Genomic DNA, 16185 nt, shown 5'->3' with positions numbered 1-16185 from the left:
TGAGTGATGGATTTCAGATCACACTTGCATTCATTACATTAACTTTGTAAGTTATTTAAAGCTTGTACACTTAACATTGCTTTTGGCTTGCAATGACCTCCTGGGAGTAGATGTAGCACACACATTACTAATGGAGAGCCGGCTCCCTTCGCTCCCTGGATCCTTCAGCAAAACCCAGGGACTGAGCTCCATGCTCTCCACTTGGAGCCTTTTTCCTCCAGCTCCTTCAGACCACAAGCTGGAGGACTCACCATTCCTCCCTTCAACACAGGGTTGCAGTTTTGGAGGGAAGGTGGTAAAAAAAATAAATTAAAAAGCTATTGGAGGTGTGAAGTTCTTCTGGGTTTGTGTGGAAATCAGAGGTGTTAAATCCTTAGTGTTGAGTCTGGAGGCTCTGGAGCTGCACCCAACTGCCCATGGAGGGCTGTGAGAAATCAAAGATTTCCTAGAAATTAGGCAAAATAGCATCATCCAATTAATAATTGTTTGAGGCAGGGATTATTTAGACCAAAAAAAATTGGAATTTGGAGTAGAAGATTCATGTAGGCTCTTACTGCCTAGCTTGGGGACTCAATGGGATTTTTCCAGGGTGCTGTGTGTGCGTGGAGACCTATTTGGCAGTGACTGGGGACGTGCCCAAGCTGCCTCTGAATTGCCTTGGAGGTACCAGGGGTCAGCAGGAACCCCTGGATCTCATTTCCTCAGCACAGGATCTGATGTGATTCAAATATAGCCACAATGTGACTGAAGCGAGGAGCTTTATTTTTTTTTTTTCTTTTAAATAACATTTCCTGTCATGTGGGCCATTTTTTTAATGTGTAGCTAACGTTAAAGTGCATTTATAACTGATCTAAACTCTGATTCTAAGACCATTTCTCCAGACCATTCTATAAAATTACCACAAAGTGGTGGCCTTGGGGATAAAATCTGTGGTTTATATGGGCTGCTTTGCTTTATAGCACTTTAAGTTAGCTCCTTGTATTCACAGCAGTTTGCTCTCCAGGTACTTCAGGATACTTTTAATTATCACATAATGTGAAAATGATTCTGTTTGCCAAAGGAATGCCTGAAGAAAATGGATTGGGAAGTCTGGTTTGTTAGCTAGGCACAAATAGGTCCATCATCCCTGTTCAGTTCTGAGCTGGGTGGGTTGGTTTTTGTTTGTTTTTTTTTTTATATCAGAGCACAGAGTTCTACTTTAAAAACATGGTAAAACCTCATTTTGAGTAATTTTCTTCATTTAGATCCAAAACTAGAATGTCATAATTCCTGCTTAGATAGCAGCAAAACTTTAAGTAGTAAAAATCATGAATGGTCATAGATTTTTTACTCTTTATTGAGACTATAATTGACACAAATTGAAAATTATGTAAGTAATAACATGTTTTCTGTATAGCAAAGGGGCAGTTAAAAGGTTATGAAATATGTACATTTTACTGGCTTCAAAGCTTGAAAAAAGAAGGCAAAAGGAAAAAAAATCCCCATTGTGATCCTTAGTGCTTTTCCCCATTAGAAGGTCTGAAGAACAAGCCAGTGAAGAGAAACAGTAATTTTTGATCCCCACGGCACAGCACTAACTAGAATTGGGTCCCCCTAAACACCAGTGCTGTGCTGCAGGTGAGGTATGAAAGATGGGAAAGGTGAAGAGACAGATCACCTCCTATAGACAAACAGGAGAGTCAAAGGCAGAAATAAGCTTTCATTTTTTAATAGAAGAAAACAACGTCTCCAGGCGCCGGCTGGCAGTAATTGGGATGAGCAGGAGCTTTTGTGAGGAGGCGTTTCAGAAGCCCCGTTCTCCTTGAAAAAGTTTTGAGTTCTAGCAAGGAGCAGAACAAAAAAAAAATAAAATAAAATAAAAAATACAGACATGTGACCCAGAGGCAGGCAGAAAGTTGGGAGTTTGGATCACTGTGCTGTTCAGTGTCCAGCAGAGCTTTCCTTCATGGTCCCACCATGGAGTGCTCTCCTCTCAAGTTCTGCTCCAGCTCTGTGGCCAGGAGCAGGGCTTCTGCTTGAGTGGAGCTGACCTGTGTCCCCTCCTGGCTTTGGGACAGGGTCTGCAGAGGGATCACTTCATAAAGCTGCAAGTTTAATGGGGAAACAAACAGTGGAGCTCGTTTTCAAGGCTTAAGCTACTGTTAACGACTCCATGGGAGTTGGAAGCTCCGTGCTTGGCAGGGCATCCTTCTGTGTTCTGTTTTCCCTGTGTTTTAATTGCCTTGTACAGTGAGAAGGGAGAAACTTGTTTTATAGGGATTAGGGAGCTGAAGTTCGTGTTGGGTGGACTCCTGGTTGGGATTTATTGAAATGGATATGTGTCTGCTTTGCTCAGAGCTTGATCTGTGACACCAGTCTCTGTGACACCAGCCACTGTGTCCCTGTGGTGGGTACTGAGCTTGGCATCTCCACTGGCTCAGTAAGGCTTTGCACAACCACAACACTGCCTGGATCCATTAGGAACTGCCTTCTGGCTTGGGTTGAAAATGAAAATTTCCTAAGGAAGTGCATCCTTCATTTACTACCTGGAGTGTTCCACAGCACGTGATATTTTATTTTTCAAAGTGAATTTTGGTTTTGCAGCTGAGAACAGGTCAATGTACAGTAGCAGTTCCTGTCTGTTTGTCTGCTGGAGCACAATGATGACTTTTAATCTTTGCTGTGGATGAGAAGTTGTGGCTGCTCCATCCCTGGCAGCGTTCCAGGACAGGTTGGACAGGGCTTGGAGCCACCTGGTCCAGTGGAAGGTGTCCCTGCCCATGCTGGGGGTTGGAACTGGATTTTAATGTCCCTTCCAACCCAAACCATTCTGGGATTCTGTGACTGTTGTCATTCATCCTTGATTGAATATTGTGGAAAGGAGATTCACTTTGCCCACCTCCTTTCTTCTCCAGTCACACTTTTGTCATTAAATTATCCAGGATTTACATGAAACACTTTGTGTTTGCTCTGTTTTGTTACTCTTGCCTGGGATTGAGGTTTCTTTTGCTGGAGTGAGGAGTTTCCATGGTGGTGTCACCCTTGTGCAGAGGGAATGAGAACACAGCTGTGTGCTCTTCTGTGGGCACGGAATCCCCAGGAGATGCTGGAGGGACAGCACAGCACAGTCCTCCCTCACACAGCACAGTCCTCCCTCAGCCTGGGCTCATCATTTATTTTAGAGGGTTAGGAAATGCAGAGCATGGTGTCTTCATCAGCTAGGAATCCATGTGGGTCACACCAAAATGTGCTTTCCTGAGGCATGGAATTCAAGGAAAAAGAGGGTTTTTCTACCCACTGGACAAAGCCAGTGGAGGGAATGTTCATTGTGGGAGAGGCAGGGGAAAGCCTGTCTGAAAATGCTCATCTGGAAAGGCAGTTCCTCTTCTCTGTGTGTCTTAGGCACTTGTGTGTGGTTTGTGCTGCCATTTCACCTTTTCCCTCTCTGTGCCCCACCAGGGGATGCTGCTGAAGCGGAGTGGCAAGTCCCTGAACAAGGAGTGGAAGAAGAAGTACGTGACACTGTGTGACAACGGCGTGCTGACCTACCATCCCAGCCTGCACGTGAGTACCCCTGCCCTGGGAGCCCCAGCCCTGGCAGCAGGCTCAGCCAGGCCTTGGTGGCCCCTCTGTGCTCAAGGAGCTTCCTCCTCTCTCCTCACTGCCCTCCCTCCCAGGGAATCATCACCTGAGGTCTGAGCGCGCTCCAGTTCCTCTGGCTCCTCTGGGACTGGGGCTTCCCTGCATCCCAAGAGCCTGCTGGAACTGTTTAAAGCCTTCGTTTCCTGCTTTATTTTCTGTTTTATTTTCTTTTATGGGCTTGTTGTTGATACCAGGGTTAAAAAACAACTGGTTTCACAAGGAAAAGTTTCCTAGAGGTAGTAAAGAGTGAGGAGAGGTCTTTGTCAGTGTGCAGGGCTTGTGGTTTATTCAGGAGTAATTCTGAGCAGCTTTTTGGAAGTGGCATCGCCATTAAAAACTGTTTCATACAACTTTTCCATGTTGAGGCATCTGTCCCTGTCCCAAGGATGCTGTCTGTCCCTCAGAGTGTGTGGCACAACTCCTAGTATGGGGTGGAAGGAGCACAGAGATCCCACTCACGACTAGCCCACCCCAGAAATCATGGTGTGACCCTCACCAAGGTAGAATATGCATTATACATATATAAAAATAGAGACAGACAGACAGACAGATAGATAGATAGATAGATAGATAGATAGATAGATAGATAGATAGATAATAGATAGATAGAGAGATAATAGGTAGATAGATAGATAGATAGATAGATAGATAGATAGATAGATAGATAGATAAAGATGTGAGATATATGGATATTTGATATATAGATTAGAAATACCTACCTATATATATAAATATATAAAAATAAATACAAGTATATAAATATATATAAAGATATACATGTATGTGTGGTTTTATATAATATCTGATCTTGTATTTTATCATCATCCCACACATGCAAATCAGAGGGTTGCCACTTGTAATGTTTTTAGGGTCAGTTGTTTCTAAACCTGTTGGTGGCATCTTGAGCTCCTGGTCACGTTTTCATTAAGGAGTGAAAATCAAGGTTTTGATGCATTTCCTATTAATTTTGGGGTTTACAAACCTGCACCTGGAACTGGCAGGAAACTTCTGCTTTAGCTGGGCGGTGTCTGAGGAGCATGGAGCCCTAGAATCATTAAGGTTGGAAAGCACTCTAAGGTCATCCAGCCCAGCACTAAACCCCCTCCCCAAGTGCCACATCCATGCCTGGCCACGCTGATGCTGTGCTTGCCCCTGTCTGTGGAATATTAGCACTTTCCCCCTGCCTTGACACAAGGTTTTATGGTCTCAGGTCCTGCCATGATGATGCTTTGCTGTGGTTTCTGATGTGATGTCCATTTCTCTTACACATTATGTGGTAAATGAGATGACAAGTAGCTTCCAGGCATTGCTGCTTCCCATCAGAAACCTTGTCCCTCAGCCCTGGTGTTCTGGAGCAGGGATTTCACTGCTCCTTTGTGTGATGGAGTTCATGTCTTTCTGCCCAATTTTAGTGCCCAAACGTGACTAATTCTGCTGTGAAGTAGCCCTGAAACACCCAGATTTGTGTGTTGGCATTGGTCGCAGAAGGGAAGCAGGGATTCTGCATGCCCCATGGAGCACACCTGAGTGTGCCTCAGATTATGCTGGTCACCAAACGAGGATGAAGCTGTTGTGTGTGCCCTGGCCCCTTCCTGGCTGCTGGAAAAGGCTCTATTGTTCCTGCCAGGGCTGTGCACGTGTGAGTTTTCCACTGCTCTGGCAGACAATGGAGAAACTTCTCCTGTGCAGGCTCCCCCGGAGCAGCGGCGGCGCCCCCAGAGTGAGAATCCACTGAGGTTACACGTAATTACTTTGAGATTAGAGGTAAATCCATCGGAGATTAGAGGGAATCCATTTAAAGAAGAAGTAATTACCAGCCTGTAATTGTTTCCCTCTGTCCTCCACCGTGCCCCCCCACCCCAAGAAGAAGGTGCTGGGCTCGGTGTTGCCTTTTCCTCCTTGTGTGGATCAGAAGGGTTTGTGAGAGAACCACAAATCTTTTCAGTCAGTCACACGCCCAGTACACTTTGTACTAAACTTTGTTAGCAGGAATGTCACAGTCTGGGAATTGTCAGGTGAGAGGGTCTTCCCCCAACCAGAGCTCTGATACTGTGTTTCTGGTTTGGTTTTGCTGGTTTTTGTTTGTCAGTATTTTTTTGTTCCTTTTTTTTCACAAGAAAGCGATGAATTTTTAATGCTGTGCTTCCATTGCTGTCTGGGATAATTTCTTACATTGTTTTGAAAAATCAGACCTTATTCCTACCAAGTTTCCCATTAAGCAGCAGTGAAGAAAAGAGCTTTTGTTTGCTGTCTAAAGTCAGTTTCCCAAACTTGTGCAAAGCCTAGCTCTAATCAGATTTGGGTTGCTTCAAATGTGTATATCATTTGAGTTCATCAAAATGTTGCTCTTTTAATTCTGGAGTGAATTTTTAATTGCAGTGAAAGGTGGGCTGGCCTCTAGTGGTGGCAGAGAAAGGAAATCTAGGGGATCATTTGGTCTGTCCAGCCTGTGGTTTGAGTCAGAGCCTAACACCTGGTGTTTGAAGGGCCAATGACAACGTTTAGTGGCTGATAGTGAGCGCTGTGTTAAATATTGCTCGAGGTTTGGCCACAGGTGCATCAGTTGTCTCTGCCAGATGCATTCGGCAGCAGCTCAGGCACGAAGCAGTGGCTTAAACACAGAAAACAGGTACTGCAGAATCCAGCCCCGACATCCTCCTTGAAAGCATTGCCTGCACAATGAAAGGTTTTGGGGTGGGGAGGGAAAAATCAAATGAGGCCCTTTTTTGCAGAGGAGGTGTCCCTGGGAGGGTCAGGCTGTTTGGCAGGGCAGCGTGCTGAAACGAGCGCGGCATTGTGCCAGCCTCACGAGCGACTCCCGGTGCCACCAGGTTGATGTTTGACACAATAGCAAAATTCCTCTCGTTTCTTTTCAAGAAAGTGGGGGGAGAGGGAAACGGGGGAAGAAAAATATGTGTACATAAGCACCCTACTGTTTCCTGACTTGGTCGTGTCAGGTTTTTTCAAGAGCCTCAAACCTTCCCGTCCCTTGGGACGCCGAGGAGCTGCGCCGATAGAAAATGGTTGGGGATAATGAGAGAGAACTTTGACCCTCAGGCTTCAAAGTTCACCAGAGCTCCCTATTCATCTTAGGCTTCTGGAGCAGAGCTGTGGAGTGGATCACTAAAATTCTGGCCGGCAAATTCCGTGTCAGCCTCCCCAAAGGGCCCCGGGGGAATTCGCCGAGGCATCTCCTGGCTTTTTAATGGCGGGATGCTCCCGGAATGCATTCACCAGGATACCTGCTGGGCAGCCCTGCTTTATCTGAGCCTTCTCCTGATGAATACCTGATGATGTTTCACCACTGGCTGCCTGCCACAGGGCTGCCAGCGTGCCACGGGTCAGCACGTGACACAGCTTTAGCTGCGGATGTCCCTTCTCTGCTCTCGTGTCTTCACCATCGCTGCGCCTCGGTTGTGAAAAGAAGGAAAAAGGTTAAAAAGGCTGAAAACAGCTAGTTTTTGGTAAGGGCAGTTTTCCCCTTTTATGTTTAATTTGGTCTAGATTTGATTTCAGTGCTGGGGCACCTTATGGGAGGAGAAGAGCTTCTTAAATACATGAGAAGGAATGCCCATTCCCCTAGTGATGCCCACCTAGAACACGGCGGGTACACAAACCACATGTGCATAGCAAGGTTGGTGTTTGCTGGCTGCAGCCTGTAACCTTCATCTTCACTGGTCTGGTGTGATGACCTGGGGATCGTAAATGTGATTGAGGGGGGAAATCTGGCTTTATCTCCATAAGGCAGGTGTGGATTCACCTGGTTTGCTCAATTCATCTGACCGGAGCCACAGTTCCAAATTCTCCCTTAAATACAGTGCTGGCATGTGAATGTTAGCAGTGTTGTTCTATCCTCAAATATATTGTTGGTTTTTTTTTTAAAGGCAATATTTCAGCCTGATAGAGAGTCAGATCCAACACTAGGCTAAACTTGGCACGAGAGCTTCAGCAATATATTATATGGACACATTCTCTGGGAAGACCCTACAAATATGTTAAAATTCCTTAAGGCTTGAAGTGTTGTTTGAGCTTTCTCTGCTTGGCCATTTTCTCCAGAAAAAGCAGATGGTGAGAAGCAGGAGGATTTAGAGGATGTCCTCTGTGTTGGTATCTGGAAGTGTTGTAGCTCCATGCACTTTTCTCTGGTCTCAGCATTTCTCTCAGAGCTGCAGTTGAAATTTTTGCTACCAGCTCTTGTGATTTTCCTGAACTATTTAGAAACAAAAAGGCTGCTTGCAAATGCAGGATCCCATCTCCCCTCATCCTTGAGAGCAGTGTGCTGTCCTGTGTGGCCAGTCAGCCCCTGGTGCTGCTGCAGCCAAGGACCCATGCTCCCCTTCCCATTAGGAATATCCCCCACAGCCATTGTTGCAGCTCAGCCTTATTTCCAGGTTGTTGCCTCAGGCAGTTCAATAGCTCTGAAGTGTGTTGTTTGTGTTGCTTTAATAAAAATATTCATGCTCACATATTTCTAAAATACCATCATGTATGTCCATTTATTTCCCCCTTGTTTTTGCTCTGAAGGAACGTAAAGCTGGATATTGGCTGGCTCTGAAGGGCCTTTCAAGTGGCATTTCCTAAAAACAGCTAATCCTCAAATCAGTCTTTAGACTGACAAAAGGACCCTGGAAGTGCTGGAGGCTGGGCTGGAGAGGGTTTGGAGCAACCTGGGATAGTGGAAGGTCCCTGTCCATGGCAGGGGGTGGAACAGGATGAGCTTTAAGGTCTGCTCCAACCCAAACCACTCTGGGATTCTGTGGTACTTTTCACGTGTGATGTGGCTGTCCCTCCTGAGAGAGCAGTGATCAAAACACATCCTGCAGCTTGAGTATTGATGAAGATAAATCTGAAGCTTTATTGTAGTTACTACTGCATCCACTAGCATGCCTAAAACATTGGTTAGGATAGAAGAAAATTAATGATAGGAACAGTTAAATATGAGTACAGTAATTCCTGATTTTTATAAAGTGCTGTAGCTCAGATCACTCAGTCACTTTCGAGCTTCTTGGAAAACTTCTTTATTGTCTTAATCTGAAAGATGTAATGGAGTGAAGATAAATTTGGGAGAAAAATATAAAACTGAAGATGACAGCAGCACAGAATATCCTGGGTGGGAAGTGACCCACGAGGATCTGTCCAGGCCTCTGTGCCCCTGAGGGAGTCGACACTCAGCAGTGTGGCAAACACAATTGTGCTTTGGCAGAGCTGCACAGGCTGCAGCTAACACACATTCCAGTGCCTGTCTGCTCCTTCTGAAGGCCAAGGGAGATTCTGAGGGTCAGAATAAGTTGCAATTTAAAAGGCAAAAGCCAAGCTAATAATTAATCAGGGGGGTTTATAAAATTAGAGCTTCCTGTCCAGCCGAGCTAACTGCTGTGGGTATAAATGCTTCATAAATTACTCAGGATGGTAAAACTCTGGTTTGTCTTTTACAGCAGCTCTCGTTACAAAGGCTGAATGAGAAGTGAAGTGCAAGGGGAAGAGTTTTCTTAAAATGTTATGCAAATAAGGGATCCATTTACAGAAGGACCAACATTTTGTTGCTGTTGTGTTCCAAGTCTTGCCCTGCCTTCCTCCCCTGCTCCTGCAACACTGATGGAGCTGATTAACACCTCGCTATAGATATAGCCAGTGCTTTTTATTACTGAAATTTAATGTTCTTGATTCCCAACGTGAAGCGAACAGATTCATGATGCCCTTCCTTTTGTCAGGACAGAGCGCTTTGGGGCGATCAGTGTTTTCCAGAACGCATTCCCATTCCTCTCTTCTCCTCAGAAAATAACATTTCATGGCTCTCCTTAAGATTAACTGTGTATTATGAAGCTGAATGACATTATGGCCGTGTTTATATGCGAGAGGGGGGGACAGCTAATTCCCCAGGACCATTTGATGAATTTATTCCACTGTGGCTCATATCCCCACGCTCCATCCACAGCTCAGGCCCTTCCTGGGAAAAGCAGCGAGGCTCAGGACTTGGGGAGACTTGTGGGTTTTTTTTTTTTTGTTGCCGTTCCTTCTTAGGTGTGCCCGTGGCCCCACACGGAAACCAATCAAGGAGCGATTTATGTTCATTAAGGGCTTGTCAAAACTGAAAAATTTTCTAATCAACGGCGATGTGGCGGCGGCCCCTCCGTGGCTGGGAGTGTCGCCTCGGCGGCCGCGGCTCCGCGCCTCTTACAACTCTAGGCTAGGAATCTGCTGATGATTACATTAGGCTAAGCTGCGAAGTAAATGAACCATGGCTTATTTAGGTGCAACTAGCTCCAGTGTAGTCCTGCCCCGCAGGGCACTTTATAGCGTTTTATGGCTTTAAAATTAGTGTAGCTTCCCATTTGCTGCAGGGTGCTGCATGTTATGCCTTTGAACTCAATAAGCAAAGGGAAGGGGGCCTTTTGTTTTTTTTCTCCTTCTCCTCCCCCCCCCCTCCTTTTCTTCTTTTTGCAGTTTAGCAATTTTGTTTTGCATCTTTTCCAGACGGCGTTTTGCAATAAAAATGTCTGACTGCCACGGAGAGGCACAAAAGTCAGGGCTCCATCCAATTTCCCGGGCTGCTGTTGGTTTGGGGGGAAGAGGATTTGGTTGTTGCTGAGGGTGAACAATAGGTTTTGTGCCTCCAGTAGGTCAGCTCACAAAATTGGAATTGTCTTTCAAAAAATACGCTGCACACAGTCTTTGAAATGTCATCCAGAGGTGCAACCATAAACTTCCTTTTCCATAATAATTTTTATTACGCCTCAGATCAGGAAACACTACTTCAACCTCAGTAAGTGGAGCCTTAGGAGTGTTACATCTGATTGAACAGTGGGGGAAAACTGCCACAAAATGAAGGTGTTTTTTAGGGAATGGTTTGGGTTGGAAGGGACCTTGAAGCTCATCTCATTCCACCTCCCTGCCATGTCTTCCACTATCCCAGGTTGTTCACAGCCCCATCCAACCTGGCCTTGGACACTACCAGGGATAGGTTAGAAGCTCATCATCTCTGAGTGGAAACCAGGCAGAGATCTGGGGAGGATTTTTAGTCTGGACCTGTTCCTAGTGATGAAAAAACAGGCTTTTGAGAGCTCAGAATAGCTGAAAAGGACAAAAAAAGTGTGATATTCATACCTGTATACCATTATAGCTTTGAAAGTCACTGCTCTTGGAGAGTCTCTCATTTCATATGTGGTGCCCTGGAAAAGGGTGGCAGTGGGACAGATGGAAGAAACACAGGGAGACCTCGAGGAAGGAGCAGATATTATTTTGCATTTTAGTGTTGTGACACATGGCTTATCCCGAGGTGAGTGATTTCAGTGTGAGCTTGGAAACCCCTTTGCCCAGGGTAAAACTGTAACCCCAGTGAAGGGCTTTCTGCCTATCCACCACTCTTGTATTATTTGAAAACCCTCAAACTCTGTAACGTTTTTTATATCCATGTTTTTGATAATCTGAGCCATGTCTTTAACTTAAGCCTGGCTCTAGAGCACAAGGACAAGGGGGAATGTCTTTAAGCTGAAGGAGAGTGGATTCAGATTGGATATTGGGAAGGAGTTCCTCCCTGTGAGGGTGGGGAGGCCCTTGCCCGCAGGAGCTGTGGCTGCCCCATCCCTGGAAGTGCTCAGGGCCAGGTTGGACATAGGCATCAAGCTGGAGCCACGCATAGCCTGGGTTCAGCTTGTGGCCCTTGCTGGAGTGTCTCTGAAATCACTGTGATGTGCAGCTGTAAATTCAACAACTGCTGGCATTCAAAATCCAAAGAGACCCCCCCAAAACGGGGGTGTCACTTTTTGGGTAGGCTTGTTTAGAAAACATGATCATACCCATTTGCTCAATTTGCATGTCTGAAAGGCTCCTGCTCAGTTAATTGGTTAAATTAATTTCTGCTCTTGTAAACAGAGAGCTGCTGTAAGAAGAGCAGGACTAAAGTAATTTTACTTTACATTATTCTGTGTCATGGCGCATCGTTCCTTTCTTACTCAAGGCAATTCATTTTGTGGGGCTGTCAAGTAATGTTTGGCGTCATCTTCAGTCAATGCAGCTTTTCTGATTTCCCCCTGATATTTTAACAGTTTATTTAGTCCTGTAGATAATGGTCAATGGCCTTGAGTAGTCACATTAACACCTCGGTGGCGCCGTGGCGGAGCGGTAACCCGGGGAGGAGGAGAAGGGACGGGAATCGACGCGGGGAGCGCGACTTGGGGATTATGGATTGATGGATGCCGAGGCAGCATCGCCCTGCTCTGACTAAGATGGAGCTGCCAGTTAGTGCTGACTGCAGGCCATGGCCTGCCCGGTGTCTCACAGCTCTGCATGGAGACCTGGGACAGCAGAACGATCCACCAGCCACCGGAGCAACAGACGGCGCCCGTTGGATTCAATCCTGTGCTTCCCGCATTCAATCCTGTGATTCCCGCATTCAATCCTGTGATTCCCGCATTCAATCCTGTGCTTCCCGCATTCAATCCTGTAGGGATCTCTCTGGGACATGGCTGGTGTCCCCCCTGCCCTGGGAGGAGCAGGGGGAGCCGTGTTAAGCCGTGCTGCTGCTGCCAGCGAGCTGCGAGCGCCGGGTCCCCCCTGCCACAACTCTCAATTGCTAGCAGGTTTCTCTCACTGCACCTCATTTGCATCTGGGACATCAATTAGCATGTTTGTTGAGGCTAATTGAATGAAACTCAATCATAGCTCTTAATTGCTTGACTATGTGAAAAGAAATCACATTAATGCAGCTAATTAAGTGTATGGCAATAGATGCAACATAATTAGGAGCGAAATGTAAAAAACAAGCGGCGGCGGAGGTGCGAGCGCGGGGCCCGCGTCTCCTCTGCGCCACGTGTTTGGGGAGGGGTCCCTCTGCTTTGCTGCTGCCTTTAATTTCTATTTTTTTATTATTTTTTTTTTCCCCCTGCCTTGCCGAATGATGAACGCGGACAAGTTGAGAAGAAAAATGCAAATGGATTCGCAATTACTACTTTTTCAAGCTGTTGAGGGGCAGAAGATGGCACGTCTGGGGTGGCCCACTGTTGAGTGGGCTCCAGGGACTTGTTAAGTGCTGTTTAAAAGTACTTGGCTTTGAATTACCCTCATGCCTTGTTAAAGGGTTTTTTTCCCCCTTTTTTCTCGGATCAGCATTTTCTACAACTAACATCTTGGGGAGTTATCCCTGTACCATTTGCATATCAAAATCCAGCTTGCTGTCTTCTCTTTAACACAGCATATTTCAGATGACAGCAAGGCCCTCATCTGTTCTAATCTGATCAAACCCTCCATTGCTCCTCTGAAGCCCCGGCGTCATTTTGTGGTTTGAACTTTCATTCCCCGAGCGAGCCGAGGATCTGAGGGGGCTGGGAGCGCTCTCCTTGCCCTCCCCTCCTCGGGGAGACCTGCAGATTATCGCCCTGCACCCTGCCCACGATGAAAGGGCCTTTATTATTTACATTTGATATATCCCCATAAATATTTAAGCTGACATTAATACCTTCCCAGCATCTGTTGCGGTTCGGGCGCTTCGCTCCCGCGGCGGCAACTCGTTGGTTTTGTGTTTGCTTCCTCAAGTGGTTTTGTGGCTCACCTCAGCCTGCTTTGCACCCAGCCAAAAGGCCTTTAACAACACCCTGCCACATCTCAAGTCGGGAAATCACACCCAGCCTTCATCTGAACTGCATCCCAAACCCCCTTCTCCAGCTGAAGTTGGTTGTAGGTTAAATAAAACTGTTGGGAAAGGGCACCTGCCGAGGTTTAGTCACTCCCCGATTAAACCTCACTTTACAGCCCACAAGCAATGAATGCTCAATTATCTTCTGCTTATTGTTGTTTTAATTTGTGAAGAAGTGACGCCCGAACAAGAAAGTTCTGCTGAGTTCATGATTTATGGATGGAAGGTGTTTGTTCTCCCAACACCTAGTAAAGGAATTTTTCTGAGTGGATTGCCTTTGTTTTTCTCTGGGCAGCAGAGCGCTGTGTCCTCTCCCCTCTAATTGTTCAGACACCACCTTTTCCTGCTAGTAATTCTCAGCTTGGGAAAAATAAGCTGCTGTGATGGCTTAGTTCAAGGGTTTTATCACTGATTTCTGTTAACCATGAAGAAATTATTGCTGGTCCAGGTTTTTGATGGGTTTTGAGCAGAATAAATAATTTGTGCTGTAAAAACTGCCAAAGGTGAAAGAATCTTGATGAAGGAGCAATCATCTCTCTGGATTGTGGCAGCAGTGATACAGATTTCGGGTAAATTCAGGAAATCTCTTGTAAAGTGGGAGCCCAGATCTTCTCCCAGCCACCTCAAATCGCTGTTTTTCTCTCGGGGTCCTTAATCCCAGAGTCCTGGAGTGGTTTGGGTTGAAAGGGACCTCAAAGCTCATCCCATTCCATCCCTGCCATGGCCAGGGACACCTTCCACTATCTTAAGCCCCATCCAGCCTGGCCTTGGACGCTTCCAGGGATCCAGGGGCAGCCCCAGCTTCTCTGGGCAGCCCAGGTATCTTTTTGTGCAGTGCCCTTGCCCCTTTTCACCCCTGATTTTCCTCTCCTATGCTGCCCCTCTTGCATGTCCTCTTTAAGAGAGTGTCTCTTTTGTTGCTTTCCATGTCCCTATAGTTGTCCCAGTTTCAATTATTTTTTTCAGGAATGTGAGTGACCACAGCCCTGTGTACCAGGAGATGAGAGCTCTGGTGTCTTGTGTGCTGCCTTTAACATTCACCATCTCTCCTGGAAATAGCTGTGCTGGTGTATCCCAGGATCAATTTGCCCTCTGATAAAAACACCCATGTCCATTTGCTTTTCTGTTTATTTCCCCTTTGTGGCTTTGCAAGCAAGAATTAGCAAAATCCTTTTCCACTTCTGGCTCCCAGTGTTTGCTCTAATCAGATGTAATTTGCATGATTTTTTTCCCCTTTGATGATGTTTTGTGTAGGTGCAGAAAGGGTCATATTGTAAGGAAACAATGTTGGAATTGCTGAAACCTTCCCTGCTGGTGCTCTTTGGTAACTTTGGTGCCTGCTGACCCATTCCAGCCAAATTTGAGGGAGAGAGAGATGAGGGCATAAAACACTGGCAGAGAGGAGACACAAGTGAATGTGCTCAGGAGGTACACTTGGTCTTCTCCTCGTGTTTGGGATCTTTAGCTAGTGAATTCCCACACGTGGCTGTGTTGTGAATCACCTCTTACCCAGCTGGAAGTTAGGGGATCTGTGAGAAAGCTCCAGACTTATGGGGTGAATTGTGAGAAGTGTGGAAGGGATTATCATGAACATGGAAGCAAGGGGAAAACCATATGGTGGGTATGGGCAGAGAGTGTAGGGCCAGAGCCTTGTGAAACCAGGTTTGTTAATTGTCCAGAGCTCCCTGTCTGATGTTGTGTTAATTCTTACAGAACTCCCTGTCTGATGCTGTGTTTGGGGTTTTCTCCTCTCTCTGCAGGATTACATGCAGAATGTCCATGGCAAAGAGATTGACTTGCTGAGAACCACTGTGAAGGTCCCTGGCAAGAGGCCACCCCGAGCCACCTCAGCCTGTGCCCCCATCTCCAGCCCCAAAACCAACGGCCTCTCCAAAGACATGAGCAGTTTACACATCTCGCCAAATTCAGGTAAGGGAGCACCTGGCATGCGGGGAAATGGGAGACAATCTGCATTTCCATGAGCAGCTGGGACAGGGATGGATATCTCTCCATCATTGGAGGGGTTCCAGGCCAGGCTGGTGGTGTGGAAGGTCTCCCTGCCCGTGGTAGGGGGTGGAATTAGTTGAACTGTAGGATGCCTCCCAACCCAAACCATTCTGGGATTTACAAACCCACTGATGTGGAGGTTTTTGAGCCCTGACTGCTGATTTGTCCCCCACAAGGGATTCTGAGTTTCTGGGTAGCCTTCAGTGTCTGTTTTTGTGTATTTGTTACCCTGTACTTGCCAAAGCCCTACATAATTTCCCAGTCATTAACGTATGGGAGGAATCTATGATCTCTTAGCTAATACTTAGGAAAAGCAAATGCTGTATGATCTGAAAGGACTTTTTATGGCTTCCTGGTGAGACCCACAGCCCTTCTTTCCACTTTTGGAAGGTTCAGTATTATGCATTCTTCTAACAGCAAGATTCTTCTGTGGAAAGCTTTTTAATTTATTGGTGGAAGTGGTTTATAGCTCCTTCTGAGCTCTAAACAAAGATGTTTATTGTTTGCTGAAGTACTTGTCCATACAGCTAAGTGGATTTTAAAAAATTGCATTAAGGGAAAACATTGGAGACAATTTATCCTGTAAAATGCACAGCTTGTGCAAAACTCATAATGGGCTAGTGGAAGTTCTGTCAGCATGTTTGGGATGACATCCATAAAGTGCCAAGTGCCTTCTGCATTTATGGGTAATGCAGACACCTCCTGCATGTGCCAGCAAAACCATCCCACACTCCTGGCCCTGTGCAAAACCCGCTGGGATGAGCAGCCCTGGCATTCCTGGATATTCAGGTGTCTTCTCTTGGATAATGATAATGATCATTATCTGTCTCATGCTTCATAGGATCAGGCTGGTTTGGGTTGGAAGGGACCTTAAATATCATCTAATTCCAAACCTCAGTCCTTCAAGCCAAGGTGGAATTCCCGGC

General features: G+C 46.2%; 1 protein-coding gene across 11 annotated transcripts in view; it reads left to right on the top strand.

Moving 5' to 3' along the window:
* Positions 1-16185, top strand: part of AGAP1 (ArfGAP with GTPase domain, ankyrin repeat and PH domain 1) — a 335199-nt gene that overhangs the window by 199473 nt on the left and 119541 nt on the right. For all 11 annotated transcript variants that reach the window (XM_058028448.1, XM_058028445.1, XM_058028440.1 and 8 more), the window contains 2 exons: positions 3439-3543; positions 15013-15181. In XM_058028448.1, coding sequence (XP_057884431.1) covers positions 3439-3543; positions 15013-15181 — 274 coding nt within the window. The remainder of the gene's footprint in view (positions 1-3438; positions 3544-15012; positions 15182-16185) is intronic.

Source organism: Melospiza georgiana, chromosome 7 (assembly GCF_028018845.1).
Source record: "Melospiza georgiana isolate bMelGeo1 chromosome 7, bMelGeo1.pri, whole genome shotgun sequence".
Lineage (NCBI taxonomy): Eukaryota > Metazoa > Chordata > Aves > Passeriformes > Passerellidae > Melospiza > Melospiza georgiana.
Note: the sequence above shows the minus strand (reverse complement) of the source record. Positions and strands in the feature narration are given on the sequence as shown.